General features: G+C 33.5%; 3 protein-coding genes across 3 annotated transcripts; 2 read left to right on the top strand and 1 right to left on the bottom strand.

Annotated features, from left to right (window-relative positions):
* Positions 1-610: 610 nt before the first annotated feature.
* Positions 611-4,089, bottom strand: LOC106798811 (uncharacterized). Its single transcript, XM_014775986.1, has 5 exons — positions 3,793-4,089; positions 3,273-3,629; positions 2,971-3,134; positions 2,726-2,864; positions 611-766 (listed from the first exon to the last, which is right to left on the bottom strand). The coding sequence occupies exons 1-5, from the start codon at positions 4,087-4,089 to the stop codon at positions 611-613; spliced, it is 1,113 nt and encodes a 370-aa protein (XP_014631472.1).
* Positions 4,090-5,036: 947 nt separating this feature from the next.
* On the top strand, positions 5,037-10,540 carry LOC100527305 (uncharacterized). The gene is made up of 3 exons (NM_001250950.2): positions 5,037-5,220; positions 5,772-5,871; positions 10,112-10,540. The coding sequence occupies exons 1-3, from the start codon at positions 5,050-5,052 to the stop codon at positions 10,366-10,368; spliced, it is 528 nt and encodes a 175-aa protein (NP_001237879.1). The 5' UTR covers positions 5,037-5,049; the 3' UTR covers positions 10,369-10,540.
* A 5,963-nt stretch (positions 10,541-16,503) lies between these two features.
* Positions 16,504-18,481, top strand: LOC113001687 (uncharacterized). The gene is made up of 3 exons (XM_026128591.2): positions 16,504-16,677; positions 17,247-17,494; positions 18,037-18,481. Exons 2-3 carry the CDS (start codon positions 17,270-17,272, stop codon positions 18,250-18,252), a joined length of 441 nt encoding a protein of 146 aa, XP_025984376.1. The 5' UTR covers positions 16,504-16,677; positions 17,247-17,269; the 3' UTR covers positions 18,253-18,481.
* The last annotated feature ends 6,962 nt before the right edge of the window (positions 18,482-25,443 follow it).

Raw genomic sequence — 25,443 nt, 5'->3', positions numbered from 1 at the left:
CATCTCAACGATAGTTTAACAAAAATAGCGAATTTCATTTGAAGGAACCACAAAAATAGAAATATGAATAAATATGTATTGTACTACAACTGGCCAAATAACTTCTTCCAAGATTGGAATAAAAAAGATCGAAGAGGAAAGGACAAGATTGTCTTGCATGAGTGACAATGAGTGGAGCGAGTGAATCGGCACGCCTTAACTAAAATATAAAAAAATGTATCACAGAAGTAATCATCAATACATAGGATTATATTTCTAAGTATATATAAATCGTATATTAGTTGAACCAAGATTTTTTTTAAGTTGCACCAATACATAAGATTATATTTCTTAGTATATATAAATCGGCACACCTTAATTAACTTTTTTTTATTTTATTTCTATTGTATAGTTTTTTATGTTATATTTTTTATATTTTTTAACATAATTAATCATTTTATTATTTATTAATTTTATCAATTCTGGAAGGTGTGTGATATAGAGTGCACAAAAAATAAAATAATGTAACAAATAATTTCAATAAAAATTATAACTAAAATAATGTAACAAATACAAAAATGCTATCAAATACAAGACATAACATGATCTATCAATGATCTGTGCGTCGTCTTCATCGCGCCCTAACATTTCCATCTGAGGTGTCACCCCTAGTGATCCTAAGGCAATCTTCCATGATCTGATGTAAGTTTATGCCTTCAGTGACCATCCTTAGGTTGAGCACACGCTTCAACCTTTCTGTGATCGCTTCGCAACCTTCACAACCATCCTGTGACATTCATGAAAACACATTTATTACAAAATTTAAAATAAATAACATTTTATAAAGAAGAACCTTCTGCGATCGCTTCACAACCATTCTGAATGTACTCGAACTATCATATTGTGGAAGCAATGTTTTCCAAGATTATTTTGATGATGCCAAAGACTCAAGTCAAGAATCAAGAGTCAAGCAAGTTTCAAGAATCAAAGAGTCATTCAATCAAAGCAAGTTTCAAGAATCAAAGACTCATTCAATCAAAGCAAGTTTCAAGAATCAAAGAGTCGTTCAATCAAGATTCAAGATTCAAGTAAAGAATCAAGAGAAGACTCAATTAAGATAAGTATTAAAAAAGTTTTTCAAAATATTGAATAGCACAATTTTGTTCAAGAGAATTTTTCAAAGAAAAATCTTTTACCAAGAGTTTTACTCTCTGGTAATCGATTACCAGAAGGCAGTAATCGATTACCAGTAGCCAACATTCTTTTCAAACTAATTTACAAAGCTGTAATCGATTACCATAATCATGTAATCGATTACCAATGTTTTAAAACGTTAGATTTCAAATTTCAAGAGTCACAACTTGTGATAAAACTTTTTTAAATCATTTCAAACTTGTGTAATCGATTACACAATACTTGTAATCGGTTACCAGTGTTTTTAAACATTTTGATTTTCAAATTTAAACATGAAGAGTCACATATGTTGATGTGTAATTGATTACACTATGATGGTAATCGATTACCAGTGACTTATTTTGAAAAATAAATTACCAAAAGTCACAATTCTTAAAGTGACTTGTTTCTGAAGATTTTTTCAAAAGTCACAACCTTTAAGTGACTAGTTTTCAAAAAAGTCACAACTTTTAAAGTGACTAGTTTTCAAAAGAGTCACAACTTTTAAAAAGTGATTAGTTTTGAAGAAATTGCCAAGAATCACAACTTTTAACTTGTTGTTTCAAGAGCCATCAAATGGCTATAAATATGTGACCATGGCATGAATTTTAAAGAGAACTTTTAGATTTCTTTCGTTCATTCAAAGCATTCTTCTAAGAGTTTTTGTTCAATACTTTCTTTATTCAAGAAAAGTTCATTGGCCAAAAACTTGTGCTATTCTTTTTCTTCATTCCCTCTTCCTCTTGTCAAAAGATTCAAAGGATTAACCGCCTGAGAATTCTTTTGATTCTTCCTTCTCCCTCTTGCCAAAAGATTCAAAGGACTAATCGCCTGAGAATTCTTTTGATTTTTCCTCTTCCCTTTAAACAAAAGATTTCAAAGGACTAACCGCCTGAGATATCTTTTGTTTCCCTTTACAAAAATTCAAGGGATTAACCGCCTAAGAATTCTTTGTCTTAACACATTGGAGGGTACATCCTTTGTGGTACAAGTAGAGGGTACATCTACTTGGGTTGTAATACTGAGAACAAGAGAGGATACATCTCTTGTGGATCAGTTCAAGTGGAGGGTACATCCACTTGGTTGTTCAAAGAGAACAAGGGAGGGTACATCCCTTGTCGATCTTTGATTGTAAAGGATTTTACAAGGTTATTGGAAATCTCAAGAACCGGTGGTTGCTTGGGGACTGAATGTAGACATGAGTTGTTTCCGAACCAGTATAAATCTTGTGTTTGTCTTCTTCTTCCCTACATTCTTTACTTTTCCGCTGTGTACTTTTTATTTCCGCTTTACTTTTGTCTAAGTTATTGTTTCTGCTCTTTACTTTCTCATAACTTAGTAGTAAAGCCTAATTGAATCTAGTAACTTTAAGAAGGATAAAATTAGTCAAGACACATTAATAATTAATTCAACCCCCCTTCTTAATTATTCCGAGGCCACTTGATCCAACACATATCACCCTCTCTAGTCGAACATGCACCACAATAGGACCCCACCTAAGTTGACCCTGGAAGCATGAAATGAGGTCAAACCCCTTAACTCCTTAGTGATCAACGTAAGGCATCTAGCACACGTCAGCAATCGTCAAAGCATCTAAACGTGTCCGGTACAACGCTCCTATTACTCCCTTCATATGAGCCTTCGTAGTAAGCCACCGAGAGGTACGTGGGGATGTCTCGTCGTAGCCATCATCAGTGACACAGTCATGCACACTGGGAAAGTGCTTATATATCCAGCACTACAAACATGAGGTGAACATAAAATAAAAAAAATTTTACATCATAATCCAATTTAACATATTACAAACACAGAATTTACCTGTAATAAAGTCGGTACCCAGCAATCTGTCGTGTAGTGGTCTGAGAAGCTTCATTTAACTGGTCATACATATACACCAGCACGACAGCTCCCCAAGCATAGCCCCCACTCTGACCCAAGTCTTGAAAAGCCTCCAGATGCACTACATGAACATGTGTTGCACTCTTGTTAGCAAAAAGAGTGCAACCAACCAAGTGGAGGAGATAAGCACGAGTTACTACAATCCACCATCAGGCCTCGCATCTCCTCTGATAGATATCCCGAAGCCACGACAGGCGTACATATGCCCCATGCACCCATACCGTCTCAGCTCTAGCCTCCTCACCGGAGACCTCAAGCAATTCCATCAACAACATGACCGCCTCGTTCATAGGTAGAGGCTCAAAGCTGTGAAAGGCGCTTGTGATCGACAGATGGAGGAGTGATGCAACATCATCTAGTGTGATGGTCAGCTCTCCTACTGGAAGGTGGAAGGTGCTAGTCTCCTTGTGCCAGCTCTCGACAAAAGCGGATATAACTCCCGGATCACCTGTGACTACTAAACACCCGATCAAAGGAGTTAATCCTATGGCAGTGACTAGCCCTTCAATCTCAGGCGTTGGCCTCCCAAATTTCTCAACCTTTCTTCCGTGGGAGACCAACTTCAACTTAGGACGTTCCTGAATTCAAGAACACATCATTCCAAATAACGATTTATCATAAATTAATTATCAAAAACAACTCAACAATAACAAATAATTAACAAATAACTTTATGTAAAAATTATAATATCTCTCCATTCCATATGTTATGTGCAACATGGTTGGCAAATGAAATTAGCACTGATGAGTCACGTGGTCCACCTGGGAATCCCTCAGCATCATCAGCAGGTGACCCCTCAGCACCATCACCAGCTAAGCCTTCTACACCAGGCGTAGCTACGTCCACAGTCATATGAGGAACATCCTCAGTCATATGAGGAACATCCTCAGCAACAACAACATGTACCCGTTGCCTATGGGCGGATACCATAGGCCTATGCTGTCGGGGAACATCATTTGCATGATGCTCATCCTGTCTACCCATGCCTTTTCCTATAACCCTAGCAAAGGCACGACCTAAACCTCTAGTTCTAATCATGATCTGCAAATCATGAAGAACATGTAGTTTTTTTTTTGTCAAATTAACTATTCATATAATTAAAAACCTACATAAATCCTCAGCCCTACATTATAAACCCTAATCACACTACCGTAAGCATTGTCTCCTACGCACTACATAAACTAAACCCTATACACTCAACCCTAACCACTACATATCTATAATAACTACTAATATCAAACACACATACACTCAGCCCTCAGCCCTAACCCTAATAACTATTTTGATGCAAATATATTAAACATAAAAAAACAAAAATGTTACCTAATATATAATATTTAATTTAATTTTTTTTACATACCACCATGCAAGCATAAATTTTTTTATTATTAAAAAACAAAACATACCTATTTTTAATACAAAACAAAGAAATACAACTTAATTTTTACAAAAAATTAACAAAAGTAATAAAAAAAAATGGAAACCTTCTTACGGAAGAAGAGAACTTCTTCTGTAAGAAAGTTAATCAATCATTAACGCATACGGAACAATTACGAAAAAACCTTTACTCTTCCATTTTTTCACAGAAAATCAAAATCCTCTAACCTAAAGCCATAAACGTCTAAACTACAACAGCAAAGGCCATTAAAGGGGAGGGGAGATACGACGTACTAACCTCGACGGTGGAAACGCAACAAACGCAGCAATGGAGCTTGCAAAAGGCACAAAAATGGCACCACCGGAAGAAAAGGTTGCACGGATAAGAAGGAGAGAAGAAATAGCAGAAGAAGACAAAATGTTGGGTGATGGGTGCGCGCGTTTGTTATTTTAAATTTAAAATAAGGGCAATTTTGCCCATTCACATAATGCACCTAGCAACACCCTGTGTTCAATTCAATGATGGGACAGATTCTTATGAAGGCAATTTGTTGTTTCTATTGCCAATACACTAACTAAGGGAATCGAATCGAAATTAAGTGGAGAGTGTGTAGAAACTAAATGGGGAACGATGACATGACAGAGAGAGTAGTTTTCGTGACCGTAGGGACAACGTGCTTCGATGCTCTCGTCAGAGCCATCGATTCCGACAACGTTAAAAAGGCCTTGTTTGCAAAAGGGTACACTCACCTTCTCATTCAAATGGGTCGTGGATCCTATCTTCCTACTAAGGTTCTTTTCCCCTTTCTCATCTTTTTTCTTGGGTTGTGAATATTCGTTTATAATAATTAAATTATAAAATCAATTTGTGTTGATGCGGGCACGTGAGATTCTCACTTCAACATTTGCTGAATCAGCTTTCTATGTCCTCTTGAAGAAAGTTTGCATTGATCACTGGATACATATGTATATGGGTCTGTTATAGTTTAATTAAGCACTTATTCAATAAGTGCATTGATCAGTGATCAGATTCACTGCATAATTATGTATATGGGCACGTTTGGGTAAATAGCTTACTTAAGTACTTATTCATAATTACTCTCAAATCATAAACTATTTTCATAATTACTCTCAAACACACCCTATATTTGTGTGACAAACTCAATAAATTTGGAGAAAAGAACTAACATTGATTAACTAGACATGCAACTGAGTTTAACTATCATAAAAAATGGAGGGAGACAACAGCGTGGAGAGTTTATTATTATCTTTTTCTGTAGCATATACTTTTCTTTTTACTCAGTTTTTTTGTCCTTTTTAGTAACTTTTTTTTGGAATTGTAGTCTGAAGGAGATGATTGTTCGTTGGCTGTAGACTACTTCACTTTTTCTTCCAGTATTGCAGACCATCTCAGATCAGCTTCTCTAGTCATTAGCCACGCAGGTATGCTTGTTACGCCTTGTTGTCTATTGCATGCTATTTTGCTTCTTGTTATATAAGTCTATGCTGGTGCCGGGTGGTTTATCTGTTACATGGTCTTGGTGTCTTATAATTATATTGTATTCTGCCGTCCCATCCATGTGGTTTATTAGCTGTCAGGAGAGTTAATGATTTAGTGCCAAATAGGGTTTGCATACTGTTTGAACACCTTTTTTCTTTGAAACAAACTGGTTGAGAATATAGGGATTGACAAAAGAAAACAAGGAAATTTTACTGAATACCCTTATCTGACTCTGGATCAGTAGGTATCCAGGGTTGAGAAGAGCGAGAATGATATACAATGGTGTCTTCCTAAATGGAAACCTCTCTAACCAGTTGATCAGGAAGACATATGCATCCTTTGCAGTAGACTTATCTCTTTCCAGCATGGAATTCCAAGAAGAGCACATTTGCCCCTCCTTAATACACCATGATATGTTAAGCTATTCATGTCTCATAAGTATTTCATAAAGGTACAAATATAGAGAAACAGTTATACAGATGACTTGCCTCACCTTCAATCCTAGCATATTTGTTATGAAAATGTGTTCTATAAGAGTTGATTCTGAGGGGTACCAACTCCATAAATTCCCTCTACCCCAATGGGGAACAACCTGGTCCTGCAATTTTCAAACTTTGTCATATTTATTGAACTAAGTGGTAAAATAATCTGCAACACAAAATGATCCATTTTATGTAGATGTGAAGTTCAGATGATGATGGTCATAAAATCATTTAAGCAAGTTTCACTACGTTCTTTTCTTTTATATATAAGAATATAGTATATATGTGAAATTATAAAAAAGGATATATGAACTAACTAAACAAGTCAGTGCTTGCAATATGATTTTAAACATATTGAAGAAGCACCTAGAAGCATACACATTCGCATTTTAAAATAAAAACTGACAATAGCTATAAATTTTTGTCACAAGTAGATGTAGAGTTCTGGATAACAGTGGAGATAAACATAATTATTTTTCTTATTTACTCAAAAACAGTTTTCATGTATCAGTTATAACAGGAAAAGCATGACATAAAAAATGTCTTGATCAGTGTACTCATAAACAAACATTACTTACTGATTGCATGAAAGGTCAAAGCAGGTGCAAGCTACAAATCTGGATAAATGCCTCAGGCAATAACTTCAATCATCAACCAAAAAGAAAGATTAACTTGCTCAATTCAGTAGTATCTCCACAGCCTCTTTGTTCACTTCATCTCCTCCGACTCTGTCACCATCACCATCTTTGGCATACTCATACATTTTGATCAAATGCTTCTCAGCATCCTTGAGAAGCTCTTATAGGGCTCGTTAGCAGTGCCATCTCTTCCCTTTGCACGACAAATGCATAAACATAAACTATCTTTTCTTGACCTGAAATAAGGCATGCTGCGTAATCATAGGTTGCCAAGAATGAGTGGTACCTGTACTTGGTCACAAAGAACAGGTAGCTTGTGAAGAATGTCTGGTGATAGATATATCACATATGTAAAAGCAAATATTAGTTGGCTATAACAATGTTTAACTGTAATGTTGTGTGTCAAGGATGACCACATCTCATCTTGATTTATAATGGAGAAATCAGAATCAGTATTGATTACATATCAATCAATTACTGATTACTAGGTAATTACATATCAATTAGAACCAAAAGTTTCTATGTAATAATAAATACAAGATAATGTAAAGATAAATGTAATCTAACACTCCCCCTCATGCTCAAGCATATATGTCATACGAATCGAGCTTGTTACAAATGTGGTCAACCCGATAGAAACTAAAGGCAGTTCGCTGGAGACGCGTCACGCTGTCATGTGCTTGAACTTCACATGCCAGGGCCTTGCATGGGGTCGGGTGTGGCGATGGTTTGAGTTGGCTGCGCATGTGGACGACATGGTGGTCTTCAGTGATGGGTGACAATGGTCGAAGGTGATACTGTTCACCGCGAAGAGGGGTAGAGTGAAAAAGAAAAACAAAGAAGAACCTTCTAAGCTACATGCAGAACAACTCCGATGGAGGCGAAACAGCAGGGTTAGGATCATTCATGCTGGGTGAGCTCGTTGTTGGAAGCTCGGCCAGAACGGAGCCTGAATGCATTTCCACGTGCCGGAAATGCGTCTAGCACAGAAGTTGTTTGGCACGTCTTTGAGACGTGTGTGAGGGAGCGTTGGTGGTTTGTTTGTGATGCCGTATACAGCGCCTTGTAGATTGACGAAAGGCTCTTCAAATGGTGGGGTTGCCAGCCAGAAAGGTAGCCGGAAAAGTGATGATGGCCAGCGGTGGTTGGAAAGTCATTGGAGAAGGAGAAAGAGTCGTTGGAAGAAGGGCAACGAGCAAAAGGGCTCACCGGAATGCAGAAACAGGTCACTGGAAGAAGGACAACAAGCGGAAAGGTCGTTATTTCTTTGTCAAGAATAAGATCTGATACAATATAACAGTGTTTAACTGAAATGCTGTGTCAAGGATGATCACATCTCATCTTTATTTTATAATAGAGAAGTCAGAATCATGATTGATTATATATCAATCAATTACTAATTATTAGGTAATTACATATCAATTAGAATCATAAGTTTCTATGTAATAATAATACAAGATAATGTAAAGATAAATGTAATCTAACATTGACAATGTGAAATTTTGGTGGTGTAGCATTTTGTGGCGCCAATCGGAGGATTTGGTTTTGGCAAAGCATTTGAGGGTTTAGTATGCTTTGCAGTGGGCCGAATTTTCTTTTAGTCAAGGATGATCACGTGGCATAATTTTTGCTAATTACCTTGTTTATATGGCTGCAGTACAATTTGTTCCTCGGGTTTTATATATTATATATAGACAACAAAGGAAAATTTATTGAATACCCTCCTCCAACATTGGATCAATGGGTATCCAGGTTCAAGAAGAGAAGAATGATATAACAAGGGTGTCCTTTACATGAGTTGGAGAGCTTGTTCTCTAACCCAAAACTGACTTAGACTAACCAACTAACTGCCTTTCCTGTCGTTCTCTACTTCTATTTATTGCTGGTCAACTAATTATCTACTCTTAACAACTTTTCTAACAAGGCCTGTGATAGAGCACCAATTTATAAAATACTAAAATATAATACTGAACACATAAATCACACAAAATAACAATACACTTGATGGAAAACAGAGTCTCCTCCAGAGGGAACTGTTTACTAATAACAACACACCTGCCTAATTACATGCCCTATGATCAGATATATACTCTTAATACACATAACTTCTATAATTATTTTTTATGAATAACTGCTATCATGCATTTTCTAATTCAAAGTTGTGAACACCTTATTTTCTATCACATATACTACTAATAATAACTACTTTTTATCCATCAATGGATCCTTTCCTAACCCACTTGGATCTCAATGCCCATCATCCTAATTAATAGAGGCTGACCCGCTTGGTTCCTGGGGCCCTATTATGTGACTTAACCCATTTTGTGACCTGTTTCTAACACAAACTTGGCTTAGAAAACTATTGGTTCAATGTAACTGAATGCAATTGTGACACTGATTTAAGGGAGCAAAGAATGATCTATGTTCATTTGCTTTATCATTCCTTCCCCTGTTCCCCATAAATGAAGTGGATATGGTTGTCAAATTGTAAACACTGTTAGTGGATCTGTTCCTATTACTAACTGGGTTTCCCATACATGCACATTATTCAATATCATTATTTCCTTCATTAGTCACAAGCTATCAGGGATGTGATGGGTTTCGGAATGAAGTAAATTTCTTGTATTTTATTTTAAATTGCATCTGTGAGATGGTGCTGGCAGGGATGTTTATTACATTATTAGCCAGGTAGAAAACATTGCTGTTCCATTCACCAGATGCTTTTCAGATATTTTACTGATAAAATCTTGCTGGAAATAATAATAAATTAAAAGAAATACATGTTGTGTTGTGATTAACCAAGAAGAACATCATTTACATATAAAAGAGCAAAATAATGTATAAAAAAGGAAACTTAAGGTTACCTATGTTGTTGTTATTGTTTGAAGAAACTTAGGTTGGATGATTTTCTTGGAGGGTAGCACCTTGGTGCCTTGTAAATTTAATCTCTGGTACCACTGGTACTGGTTTACATATTAATAATACATATATTTTCTGCCTTCCAAAAAAAAAAAAAAAAAGGTTAGGGGTAGGTATACTGTAACTATTCTGAATTTGTGCAGGATCAGGTAGCATATTTGAGACCTTGCGGCTGGGCAAACCTTTAGTTGTGGTTGTAAATCAAGATTTGATGGATAATCATCAGAGTGAGCTGGCTGAAGAGCTTGCTGATAGAAAACATCTGTATTGTGCTAGTCCTCAAACACTCCATCAAACTATAGCGGACATGGATTTAAGTTCTCTCCTTCCTTACTCCCCAGGTGATGCTACACCAGTGGCCAAGCATATAAACAGATTCCTTGGTTTTCCTGATGATTGATCTAATCTCTCTCTCTCTGCCCGAAATATTTTAAGTTTTAATGATGCATAAAAGATCAATGTCTTTCAAGAAATGTATTATGTATGTGATATACATATACTCACATTGCATGCATGTTCAAATTGTGAGCTTAATGTTCAGGTGTGAGTGAAAATCGACAATACATCAAGTCAGACATCATGTTTAGCTTTGCTTTCCTGTCATTCATTACTTCCATTTTCACTTGATTGAACTTGCTTGGATGAAAAGCAATGATAAAAAGCACAGTTATGGCAAACCATTATTTCAGACAACTATGAATTGGAATTTGTTAGTAAAAACTAGCGCTATTATTATCTTATCAGTTTTTTTCTTTTTTCACATCCGCTCCACATTACTTTTGTTTCTACCGAGACTGATTTGTGGAGGATAATTCTATTTCATAAAATTCAATCACCAAGTCACCACATTCAAATTTGATCGACAGAAAGCTCACCTTGTTACTGGGAAAATTAATGATGTGGATTCTTGATAAACGCCAAAAAATTAAAATTAAGAATAGTAACATAAAAGTCCTGCTCTCTGCGTCGTTCAGAGGTCTCTTACGTTTAAGTTCATCATTCCAAACGCAGATTTCTATATACCAAATCAAAGACATTTTAGTATATATTTCAAGGGCAAGGTTAATAACAATATTTGGGTCAAATACCCATTCGGTTTTAAAAGGGACAAAAATGGTGTGTTTGGTTTCTACATCAAAAAAACATTTTAAAATTTTGATCACATCAATGTATTCAGGGTTCAATGAAGGTCACAAAAATAACATCAATTTTATATAAAGGAAATTTTTACAACGTTTCATTTTCAAGGGTTTTCAAAGGAAGTGTAATAATCTCCTATTATGGTACCAAAAATACAAGAGATACTAAGAGAAATTTAAACTAACTAGGAGAAAGGCATAGAAGTCAAGGTTACCTCAGAGAAACTATGAAAGAAAGGGTTGAGAGCTTGTTTCTCTATCAAATGCTTGAGGTGGATTTTAAAGATTCCACTTCGATTAAAGTGTTCCACTCCGTGTGGTGGTTCGGTGGCATGCAACAACGGCTTGTGGTGGCAACCAGTGGTCATGGGTGGTGGAAGAGGAGTTTCTAGGGGTTTTGGACGGATTTTAGAAAGAGAGTGGGGTGAAAATCGTATTTTTCACACTGAAGAACGTATTTATAATCTCTAGATCTTGCATAGCAAGCTCATCTCACTAAGAGAAATTCAACTTTAGGCACTGAGTGCGACATTTTACGCTGAGTGCAATTTCTCTACTGGCTGGAATTGCGCTTAACGCGCTGATCTCACAGAGCGAATTATCTCCTCGGGTTGGAATTGCGTTTAGCGTGCTTGTCTCCCTAAGCGAGATGTCCAAAAGTGTTGTTTTGCAAATCCCAATGATCAAAGCATGTAGACGTGAGTTATGAACCTGTAGTCCAAATTTGAAGGTGATTCAAAACAAGTTAGGGATTGCAGTTTTACCAGAACAGGTTTGTGTAAAACTTGAAATCTCAATATTTCAACGTAGGTCAATCAAACTCCACGTAACCTAATCACACATAGCTAATTGACACAACACCTCAACTCATCCAAATTAATCAAATAATCAAATAACACAAGAAATGCATTAAACATTTATTTTCAGTTAGCAAAATTTCAGGGCGTTACACCATACCATTTTGTTGGGGGGATCTTGGAACCTTTAGGGGACATCTAATTCCATTCTCTTCACAGAACTCTCAGAACTCTTTGGAAGTGAATTCTCCTCCTCGGTCAATCCTCATGGCTTTGATTTTTCGACTATTTTCTTTCTCCACTGTAGCTTTGAACTTCTTGAAGGCAGAAAAGACTTCTGATTTTTGCTTTACGAAATAGACCCATGTTTTTCTTGAAAAATCATCAATGAAAAGGAGGAAATAATTTTTTTACCTAGTGAGCTTGGCTTGATTGGCCCATAGACGTCAGCATGTATTAGCTCGAGTGGCTTCTTAGCTCGAGTTTGACTCCTTTGGAAAACTCATTATGAATTTCTTGCTAAGTAAACATCCTTCACAAAGTTGATTAGGGTGGTTAATAGAGGGTAGTACTCTCACCATCTTCTTCTTTGATAGAAAACTTAAGCCTCCAAAATTTAAGTGCCAAAATCGAAGATGCCATAGTCAGGATGCATCAATGTAGCAAGCTTTAAGACATCTTGCAACATCGTTTTGGATATTCAACAAGAACATCCTATATCTTGGCATTGGTACCTTGGTGATTAGATTGTTTTTCCCATCTCTAATGGAAATACTAGAATCTTTCATGTGAATATCATAACCTTTTTTGAGTAATTGTCCCAAACTCAAAATATTGTTCTTCATATTTGGGACGTAGTAGACATTTGATATGAATTCATGTCTTTCATCCTTCAAAAAAAATAAAGATTTTACCTTTGCCTTTTACAGGAATCTTGGAATTATAACCAAATAAGACATTATCACTTATTGATTCATCAAGATCCACGAACAAGCTTCTTTTTTCGCACATAAGGTTGTTTGCACTAGTGTCAAGGTACCATGTGTTTTCTTGGCTACCTTCATTACTTCCACACTCTAGGAGCACTATTTGAAACTTCTCATCCTTTTGCTCCACATAGTTAGTCTCCTCCTCAACTCTATTCTTGGCGAATCTACATTTTGAAGCATAGTGGCCAATCTTTTGACATTTATAACATCGAGTTTGAGATTTATCATACCTTGTGCTTGTATAGCCTTTTCCACATTCTCTTGAGCTTTTTCATTTCTCGTAACTATTGTTGATGAAATTTGAACCTCGTACACTATTGCCACCTCCAACCTATCCTCGACCGTGACCTCAACCTCTACCTCGGCCTCAATGACTTCTTTCATTTCCTTGACTTTCTTCCTTCTCCTTCAGTTGCAACTTGAAGAGTCGCTTGGTGATCTCTTGCTTCTTCTTATGCTTCTCCTCATAAGCTTGTAGTGATCCTTGAAGTTGTTCTATTGTCATGGTTTCTAAATCTTTGGTTTCCTCATTTGTCACAATAATGTGCTCAAATTTAGGATCTAATGAGAGTAGTATCTTCTCCATAATTTGTACATATTCTAACTTCTCACCATTTCTTTTTAGTTGATTAACGAGAATTCTTGAAAAATAATCAGAAATGGACTCCGACTCTTTCATATGTAAGGATTCAAACTCACCTCTTAGAGTTTGGAGATGCACCTTCTTTACTTTGTCTTCTCCTTTGAGAGAGGTTTGAAGCTTATCTCATGCCTCCTTAACAGATGTTGCATCAGAAATCTTCTCGAATGCATCATCATCTAATGCTTGATAGATGAGGAAGAGAGCTTTCTTGTCTCTCTTTCTTGAATCCTTTAAAGTCTCCTTTTGTTCTTAGGATAGTGAAGTCTCATCTTGCGGCTCCTTATAGCCTTTTTCAACCATTTCCCTAACATCATGTGCTTCAAGAAGGGCATTCATTTTGATGCTCCAATTTTCATAGGTGCTCCCCTTTAGAAGTGGAACTTGGAAGGATGTCGCTCCATTGCTCACCATGACTATAAATGGATTTCTTATTAGAACCTAAGCTCTGATACCACTTTGTTGGAAAAGAGAGGGTTATAGGAAGTATTTGAGGGAAATGAAGGAGGAGAGAATATTTGAAAGAAGACTAATTTTTATTACTTGAGAAATATTTTTGTTTTGGCTTCCTTAGGTTCAATTGCAAATGACAACCTCTCCCCTTTTTATAGGCTCCAAGGGAGAGTTCTAGATACATCAAGAAAATTTTCACACACTTCAACGAAGAGTTGTACACACTTCTCCAAACTACTTAGTTCTACACACTTCTTTCAATTACTTATTAAATATTACTTTTACTTATCTCTACATTTTTCTAGAATTTTCTTTGGAGTAGTAACACAAACTTAAATGGGCCTAACACTTGATTAATGGGCTAAATCAAGTTTATATTATTGAACAATAATACACCATAATAGTTAAGAAATTATTTTTCAAAGTCTCTTTTCTAGTTTTCTATGCTTCCTTTCTCTATATCTAAAATCCCATAATTTGAACAATAAAATTGAGTTGTCGCCTTTTTGGAACCAAGTTGGAGTTTTACACCTCTAGGAGATTAACATAGTAGACATAATACTAAACCTACTCTTGTAATTCACTATGCAAGAAAACATTTTTTTAATGTTTTTTCTATATTGCAATTGATCTAGTTGATATACATACACAAATATTGGTTGTTTTATCTACTCAAAATTAAGAAGACTCGGATTCCTGTGTCTATAAGTGCAGGATTGCTTTATGTTGTCATTTTGTATCATAAGAAAAATGTTTTTTAATTTTATTTTGTAATATATATATATATATATAGTAGAGAAGATATAGAGAAAGAATCGGGAATTGTATTATTGAATATGAAGAAAATACAATGCCACTGAAATCTCTTACAAGAGCAGTACTTATACTGCTGAGATTCTGTTATAACTACAAACTAACTAAAGCTATTTGTTAATTGACTATAGTTGAAAAACTAACGAGTTAATATGTGCTTTATTTGAGAGGGCATTAAGTTCACTTCCACTTGAGGAATCAGTTGAGGTAAGCCTTAATTCCTATTTCCTTGTTCTTTTAAAAGAATTTATTGAAACCTTAATAGTTAATACAATCAAGATTATTTTTTTATCTGGTACATGATGCAAGATTTTAGCTTTGTCAAACAATACTTTAAACTATATATGTGCACTAATACATACTTGGACATAATAAAAACTCATCCTAGGTGAGCTCTTTGTCAAACAATACTCAACTCATGTTTATATCGCAACACATTGTAGGATTCTAACGGAAACACAAAATTATACTTAAAACATATAAAACCACAACAAAGCCTTATCACACTAGGTGAGGTCGGCTACATGATCTGATGCAATCCTACCCCCCCCCCCCCAAGGGCATTGGATAGAAGACTCCAAGAAGATTGAGCCAGAGATGCAGGAGAATGTCCTAGGATTCTCATGAGTCTTAGGATAGATTTTGGGTCCATGGGCTAAGTATGAACCCACTTATCTTTGTACATATTAGATTATGATTTTATTATTTTTGGGTCTTGTATTTAGGGCTTCATAGTGTAGGGAGAGTACCCCACAAGTTTAGGATACCTTGGTAATGTAGGATTTTTCAGCCATTGTATTTTAGGACACCTAGACTAGTTTTTGTGTTAGGGGTAGTTTTAAAATTTCATATGCATTAAGTGCACTATTTGATGTCTATGTTAGGAGAGAAATTTAATTGAATTGGGAGAAGCCCAATCCAATTAATTTTCGGACCACCGTAAGGGGGAGGTGAGCATTTGCTTAGTATAGCCCATTGCCACATCATATAGTCACACTTTGTGCATGTCCTCCTTCATGCTTTACATACCTCATGACACCTAAGCACACTTAGTAGAGAATCTTGGATTCAATCTTGGATTAGTGGGTTGAATCATAGCTGAAATTCACTAATCATAATTAATGAAATTTTAACTCCAAATTTGGCTCTACAAATTCAAATTCAAATTCAAGTGAAATTTGAATAGAAATTCAAATTTTCCTCCAATTCCTTCAAATTTTCCTCCAAATTTGATACGTGGCACACAATACAGGATATCTGCTATGGAGTATGCATAGTTATTGAGAGAATCTAGCTACTATGGTTTGAACTTGCATGTTCAGAATAAATTCAATTTAGCAAGCGTGACCTGAATTATTTAGAAAAATGTTATTTATATAGCAATCTGTACAACAAATTTTAGGAGAGAGAAAAATATGATGTAATTAATGATGTGATTGTGACAGAGAGATATGGAGAAAAAAAGTATTGTATAAATTGTATGAATAATACAACTCAGTTATTTAATATTGATAATTTTACAACTTCTACCATTTTACTATTTGTGTGTATGTTGCATATGTAATTATTGGTATTTAGCACAAAAGAATGCATGGAGAAAATGCATTAAAAAAATGTCTTTTAGCATCCAATTATTGCCAATATAGTTTCATACAAGAAGGTTTAGGGAAGGAGTTATTATCTCCTGTTCTTAATTTAAATTATTTCGTTTTCCTCATTGAACGATATGGAAAATGTACGTGCAATTCACCTGGAGTGAAGACCTTGTCTAATCCAATTGCTGGTGGCAGGTGCTGGAATAAATGCATTTTATGAAATTTTGAAAGCTAACACCACCTGCTTTGGTATCATTTTTGGCAAATCTACCTGCAGTTGAAGGTAATTTCGAAATTTCTGTTGACTATGATTTCTTATCCATTATACTTTTACATTTTTTCTGCATTTTTATATACAATCCGTGATCGTTTTGAAATGCCAACTAGAATGAGTTTCACTTGTTAACTAGCCAATATAAGGAGGCAATTTATGTTAATTCTCCTTTTTTCTTCTTTGTTCTTTCTTTGGTTTTTTCATTTATTCTTTCTTCTTTAGTGTCTGCTTCCCTAAAGATATTGTTATTCCGAAGTTTAAGCAGTGCTTTTCTGAAATTTGTTCAACCATCGAGCTTTTCATTGTTAGTTTTTCAATGCTTAGTGCTATCTACTGTAAGTCGCCACTAATTTTTTCCTGCAGGATTAATTAGATAACCAAGTTTGGATGAATCTTGTATACATTCTGTGTTTGGAAAACATGAATTATAGAATGTTGGAAGCAAAGTGCATCACTATAAAGTATAAAAAATAATTATTTGACTTACCTATTTTTCTGGAGTTGCCACCAGGACTATTACTGTTTCTTGCTTATTTTGTATTTGAATACTGTTGAAAAATATGTTTTGAAATTTTCAGGCCCAACGCCAAATGTGGATATCATGCTATCAATTTGTTTGCAAAGTGATCTACCAACAGGACAAAGTGTGAAAACAGGGATTCCAACACAAGTACAAAGTGGGAAAGCAGGAATTCAAGCACAATTACCAGCTGGTTCTGCTCCTGCTACAAGTGAACTTTCTGGTTCAAGTCTTACCCTGTTCCAAGTGGCATATCTTGGAAACCAGGAAGTAATAGACAATATGGGAAAAGGAAGGAACCAGACAGTATGTGCATCATCCATATTGTCTATACTTTATGCTTATATTTTCTGTTCTTTTCTTTTCTTTTGAACCAAGCGGTGGAACTTCTGGAACATTCTCTTCCTGTATCCAAAAGGGATTTTGGATTGCCAAATATTTAATTTCATGTCCATAGTTTGTCATGACTTAGTTGTGAGTTGTGACTATGCCACTTTCAGAGTTCAATTTATGCAGATGTTTTTAAAACTAGTAACTGTAAGTAGGCATCACTGATTCTCTGTCAAAGCAGGGCTGGTATTTTAGTTGGAGCTAAATTATGTTTACAAAAATTAGTAATTTGGTATGTATATGTACCTGTATAATTTCTACATGAATATATATGTTCATATTCTTTTGTGCGTAGTTTTATCCCTGCATGTATACCTAAATAATGGTTATAACTTGCATCTGTCAGATGAGACGCTAGTTTTCGGATGTGAGTGCTTGTGTTGTTGCCTTTCTTTATGCGTTGACTTCAAAAATTAAGTACCCCTCCAGCTGATTTTTGTTATGATAATAATGTTTAGGGCAAGACGATGATGATACTACAACTGTCCGAAGTCAACCACTTCCACGAGATGCTTTCCGGATACGACAGTATCAGAAAGCTCGAGCCAGCAGTGCTTCACAAACAGGATCAGTTTCATATGGAAACGCATTTTCTGGTGATTTATCTGGCAGCACTGGCTGATAAAATTAAACTATTTCTTGGAGGCGTATGTACATTAAAAGTCCTTCCTTGAGCTCATATAGCTGTCCTTTTGCTCAGACCCTTATAGATAAGTTGTGAACATCATGTATATTCAGGTTCGTGCCTCTTCCATTATCATGCTTCTTAAAATTATTTGACAAGGCAAAAGGAGTGCAATCTTTACTCTTGGGAGGTTAATACTTCAAAAAGAGCTGGGAATCGCATGGAAGAATACTTGTCACTGAAGTGCTGGAGTAGAGACTGGTCTTTCTAAAACTAGTTTTCTCATGCAGGAATGTAACATTTTTTTAAATGTTTTACAATAAGATTTATTTTATGTATTTATATTTTGCTATATTATTGGAGGTGCAAGTAACCCGATTGCCTAATGAAGGATTAAACTTTCAGTATCAAGCTTTTAAAATCTATTTGAGACTGAAGTCTGTGTCTGGTTATCTACAAGCACATTGACAATTTTTATTTGTATTTTATTTTGTGAGCATTATTGGCACCATACTGAAATCATGCACCTTGCTATTTAATTAAGACCATACTTTTGAAATTTTATTAGCTTAGAGTATGATGGGATCGATGCTGAAGATTAAAACCGAAGGACTTTCCCATGCAGAGTAAAGGCTCCAAATGGTTTATATTTAATAACAATTAAATATAAAATATAATCTTATAATCAACTCATAATCTAAACACAAAATTAATTTTATCTGTACTATCATTACTTTAAAAATTATAAAAAAATTGATGCAAAGAAACTTTAAATGTTTTCAGTATAAATGTTTTTAACTTAAAATGTCAATATTGTCACGTGGTTTTCACTAAATTTATATAAGAGCTTCACGTAATTCTATTAAGACCTATTTGGATCAAGTTCTTCATAAGTACTTATATGAAATAAAATATAAAATGTAAAGGTACAAAAATCAATTTATGTATTTAGCTTTTATAAAAGCACTATAATTTCGTTCAACTTCTCCAAAAATTAAAGTGCTTAAGTTAACTCAAACAAAGTCTAAAAATAATAACACCAATAATTACTATAGATCGCAAATCAACCGTGCATTACGAATTTACAACCTCTTCAGAAATATTTTTGTCATTTGAGAGAGAAAACAACATTGCAATTACCTCTAAATTTAAAAGCTTCACTGATGGCCTTAGAATACTAAAGGAAGTGTGTCATCCTCTTTCTTCATTTATTACGAAAGTGTGATGGAATCTTAAGTACACCAATAATTCAAAAAAATGTAAATTTATTTTGCGTTGCGACCTCTTTAGAAACATTTTCGTCATGGAGAAAGAAAGCAACATTGTAGTTATCTCTAAATTTAAAAGCTCCATCCGTCATCTTTATTCATTTATTATAAAAGTGTGATGAGATGTTATACACCAATAAATAAATAAAAAAGAAGATGAAAAATAAACATCCTAAATCACTTCTAAAAAAATGCAATTTAGCAACCGAAAGTAGTGACCAAAATATTTCGACTGAAGTAGCGACCACAGAGTTAACGTTGCAACTCACGATTGAATTTGCGACCGAATTTAATCATGATGTTTAACTTGTCAACGACTGAATTAGCGACCGAAGTGAAAGGTCACGGAAAACTGTCCTATTTCGGTTGCTGTATATGTAAAAAGCAAAAGTACTTTAGCCACTAAATTAGCAACTGATATGTAGTTGAAGATAGCAACCGAAAAAATTTTGGTTGCTATATCAAGATTGTAGTGACCGAAAATATTTCGGTCGCTATACTTATTTCCATTTTAAGATTAACGACCGAATTAGCGACTGAAATCTCCTTTTCTATATATGTGAAGTAACAAAATTTTTATTTATTATAAATCGTAATAAATATATGATATACTTAAATATATTTTATACTAGAAGAATATTGAAATTAGTATATTAGTAATATTTTTCAATTAAGAAAATAATATTTACATTATGTGATTAGGATAAATAAGCCATGCTTATCATTAGTCTTTTAATTTGTGTTTTTTACAAAATAAATATTTAAAAATGATAATAAATACCCTTTATGTTATGAAAATATATGATAATCAAAATTTATAAAATTAAGTAATTCAAAATATAAGGTATAAGTGTAACACCAATGATTCATTAAGTTTTAATATGACATAAGTGAAATTTATGCATTGATGAAGATCCAATTTGACTTTAGTACAACATGTGCATTGAGGAAGGCCCAATAAGATACAATGCGTAACATATGCATTCACTAAAATCCCAAATTTACTTTAATTTAAGGTTTAATTGCAAAATCTGTCCCCCTATTTTACCTATTTCACCAAATTGGTCCTCCTATTTTTTTAATTCACTATTTGAGTCACTAATTTTAACTAGGGGTGAGTAAACAAACTCGGGTCCATGGATCGGATAGCAAGGCCTGTGGTTTGCGCAGGCCACAAACCATTTTTTTTTATAAAATTCATGGCTATGCAAGATTTTGGGTTCGTCCTGCATAATCCGCAAGCTGTGTGGGTTTGGACCACAAGGTTCATGGGTTGACCCGCAAACCTGGAACTACTAACCAAGGTCAACCCAAACCAAATTAATCCTAAAAGCCTAATCCTAAATTTCTTTTCATTTATGTTGAAAATTTATTTGGTTGTGTTAAAATTTTTGTAATTGAGTATTTGTTAGAGATTTATTAAGATTTTTTTAAAAATATATAATTGAGTGTAATTGACTTTTTTTTTAAGAGAAAAAATTATATTTATTTTCAAATTTAAGTGTTTCTCTAGAAACTAGGCCCGTGAGGCAGGTGCGGACCAATGTATTAAGTTCATGTAAGAGTGCGAAACAGACTGATCCATTTGTCACCAATGTGGGCTTACACAGGGCGAGTCGGCCCGCTTACCCACTCTTAATTTTAAATGTTGATAGTTAAATTTCAAACATTGATTATAATAAAAAGTTGACTAACATTTTCTTAAAAAAATAAAAAACTTTTAAAATGTTTGAGGAAGGACAAGAACCATGATGTTTAGAATGAGAAACACACTCCTTTATCACGACATCTAGGTGCTCATTTGAATATTTGGTATAAAATATAATATTAATATAAATTTTATGCAAAAATAGTTCAAATTCAATTTTTTATTTATTATATTTTTATAATCTTATATATTATCTTTTAAAATATAACATATAAGATTAAATTTTATTTTCACATAAATTAGAATATGTATATTTATATAAATTTTTTTTATTTTATATATTATATTTATCTTTTAAAATAATGTTTCTGATTTAGTGATAACATTTTTTTATCTATATTAAGAAATTCATTTTATTTATTGTAATATAGATAAAAATACTGTCAATAAATTACATAAATAAATATTTTACAAATATAAAATTTTCTCATTTTATCTAACTACATTTATTTATTATATAATTTAATTCTTTTAAAAAAATTAACCACTTGATTAAATAAATTTAAATATAAATAAAAAATACTATTGTAATAAATAATAAAAATATCTTAATCTTAATATATGTAAAAAAAAAATACTATTCACATAAATTAGAATATGTATAGTTATATAAGTTTTTTTTTATTTTATATATTATATTTATCTTTTAAAATAATGCTTGTGATTTAGTGACAATATTTTTTATCTATATTAAGAAATTCATGTTATTTTTTGTAATATAGATAAAAATACTGTCAATAAATTACAAATAAATATTTTAAAAATAGAAAATATTCTCATTTTACTTAAGTATATTTATTTACTATATAATTTAATTTTTTTAAAAAATAATCACTTGATTAAATAAAGTTAAATATAAATAAAAAATACTATTCTAATAAATAATAAAAATATCTTAATGTTAATATATATAAAAAAATACTATTCACATAAATTAAAATATATATATTTATATAATTTTTTTTATTTTATATATTATATTTATCTTTTAAAATAATGTTTGTAATTTAGTGACAATATTTTTTTTTATCTATATTAATAAATTCATGTTATTTATTGTAATATAGATAGAAATATTGTCAATAAATTACATGAATAAATATTTTAAAAATAGAATATATTCTTATTTTATTTAAGTATATTTATTTATTATATAATTTAATTCTTTAAAAAAATTAACCACTTGATTAAATAAAGTTAAATATAAATAAAAAAAATGCTATTCTAATAAATTGGGGCAACCATAGAGACCTCAGGAAAACCCTAAACCTCCCCTCCAATGCGCGCGTTTTCGTCGTCGACAGCCACCGCCCCATCCACCTCTGCAACCTCAGCGACCAAAATGACGTCGTTGTGGTTCTCTTCACTAAAGAAGACGAAGGACAATCCGATCTTTCTTATGATTTCGACCTCACCACACTCGCCAATGCCGCCACCACCGTCAATTCTGATTTCGATTCCGAATCTGAGTTCGAATCGGATTCCAACTCTGGCTCCGAGAGATTGAGTGACGAGAGGTACCATGATGGAGTCATGGAGCTCGAGCAGCACATAAACAGTTCTGGTAACCTGGATATGGTTACTTCGGTTACTCTCAAGGATGGTACCAAGATTCGTGCCCCAAATTCTTTGCGAATTACTTATGAGAACCAGCCGAGGCTTATGTTGTTGCAGGAGTGGAGCCTCTTTGACTCCATGATGTGCTCCTCGTACATTGCCACCAAGTTGAAGATGTGGAGTGAGAACAGGATAAAGAAGCTGAAGCTTCTATTCGGGACGATGGGGTTTGCTCTTGGTGATTGCTAGAAGAAGTTTCAGCACATGAATTTGGAGGTGAAAAAATTGTATTTTCTAAAAAAATATGTTTTTTAAAACTTTGTTAACTTTATTATATAAGTGTATTTTTGTTAAGCTTCGTTATTCTTAATCGTCATATTGTTCGTTATGCTGGCAAGCGTATATAATAATGATATTTTTTTTTATTCACAGCAAGCATAAGTGCGTACGTGCGTCCATGGCAGTTTTTTTAGTTGCTAGCTGCTTAATTACATATGTTCTGCATATTATATATTATATATTGATTATTAATGGTTGGTGTAGTGTGTTCGTATGCAATCCTAGGAGTTTTTTCATCTTGTTATCACTAGTGTTGCGATAATCTGTTATATACTGCAACGCCCCTCCCACATCTTATCCATATCTTGGCAAGCGCATATAATAATGATATTTTTTTATTCACAGCATGCATAAATGCGTACGTGCGTCCATGGCAGTTTTTTTAGTTGCTACCTACTTAATTACATATGTTCTGCATATTATATATTATATATTGATTATTGATGGTTGGTGTAGTGTGTTCGTATGCAATCCTAGGAGTTTTTTTCATCTTGTTATTATATAAGTGTATTCTTTTAAGCTTCGGTATTCTAAACAAAATGATATTTGGAGTGCTGGCGTCATATTGTTCATTTTGCTCTCTGGTGTCCCTCCCTTCTGGTCAGGTAAACCTCCTCTTCCTGTTACCAATTTCATATTTCATGTTTAATTTATTAGGTTTTACTGTTTTGTTTAGGATTTTAATTTTGTAATTGAGATTATCCTGCATCACAATTTGACCCTGAGTTTTGCTGTTATTGTATATCTGCATGAGATTTATGATGTTATATGGTTGTTCATTTGTTTTTTGGTTCAGATTTTTTAGCTTTGATTTAGTTCTTATGTGTTTTAGTATGGAAATTTCCTTTTTCTTGTCCTTTTTTTGCTGCCTTACCTTGATGACACAAATAGTATGCCTTTCCTATCCTTCTCTTACTGTGCCTTTGTCCTTTGTATGAAGAAAAGGAACAGGGTATATTTGATGCTATTCTTCGTGGCCATATTGATTTCGCATCAGATCCTTGGCCTTCCATATCAAGTATTGCCAAAGATCTGGTTAAGAAGATGTTACAAGCTGACCCCAAACAAAGACTCTCTGCAGTTGAAGTTCTTAGTAAGTTTAACTCTTCTTGTAGTTGCAATTTTTTAATTTTTTGTGTCAAAAGTGATAAGAAATAGTATATCTAATAACATTAACTGTATCTTGAGAGTTCTAATCTGTGGGATGGATAACTAAGTAACAGTGAGGCTGAGAAAACAGATAAGAAATAGGATATTTATTTTGAAAGTTGTCACTAGTCACTACTCATTTGATTGATCCATGATATTGTTAAGGATATGAATGATTGAATGTAGTACCATGTCTCATTCTGCATTTGAATGATATGAATGATTGAATGTAGTACCATGTCTCATTTGATAAGAAATAGGATATGAATGATTAAAAAAAGTTAAGAAAAATGATTTTGCATCTAGTTTGGACTCAACCTTCTCATCTCACCCAAAAAAAAGGCTATTAAAATTTGTATAGAGCTTAAATTCATGCATAAATGTATAATCTATAAAAAAAAAGACATTTTAGTGAATATGTTAGGCATAAGATCACACATTTAACTAAAGATTATTTTCATATTGATTATTTTGTATACATATTAGATCAATTTAGTTGTGTTCAAAGTCAATTTGAATGCTACAAATTGAAAACTTTGGATGAGTTTGAATTGAAAAAAAGATATTAATCTCAAGAAGATTTTATGTTCTAGTGAGTATTATAATATTGAAGATATTAATTTATTTTTAAGAATGATGATAAGAAGTGAGAAAAAAAGAAATTCATATTCCACTAGAAGTGTTAAATGATATCATTCATTTTCAAACACATGCATTGCTTCTATAATGTTATTGACTATACTTGCAACAATTAGTTGTCCGTTTGTCTCCATTTGCTGACTTTGGTTATGCTTCTCTTTGGTTAGTTGACTTTCTCAAGTAGCATGGTAATGATAATATATTTTTTATGCATATACAAGCACACGTATACCAGTGTGCTTTCTCTTGTTCTCTTCTCTTTTCATTTTTCTCTGGTATGGAGCATTTGAGCCACAACTTTCTTGGCAATTTGCCTATTTGAGTCAACCAGTTATAATAAAATGTTATATATATATATATATATATATATATATATATATATATATATATATATATATATATATATATCCAGATCATCCTTGGATGAGAGAAGATGGAGCATCTGATAAACCTCGATCTAGATGTTGCTGTTTTATCCAGAATGAAACAATTTAGGGCAATGAACAAGCTAAATAAAGTTGCTCTAAAGGTAAATAATCTTTTATCATCATTTTTGTTGTATTGATCAATATTTTAATAA

The sequence above is a fragment of the Glycine max genome, chromosome 5 (assembly GCF_000004515.6).
Source record: "Glycine max cultivar Williams 82 chromosome 5, Glycine_max_v4.0, whole genome shotgun sequence".
Taxonomy (NCBI): domain Eukaryota; kingdom Viridiplantae; phylum Streptophyta; class Magnoliopsida; order Fabales; family Fabaceae; genus Glycine; species Glycine max.
Note: the sequence above shows the minus strand (reverse complement) of the source record. Positions and strands in the feature narration are given on the sequence as shown.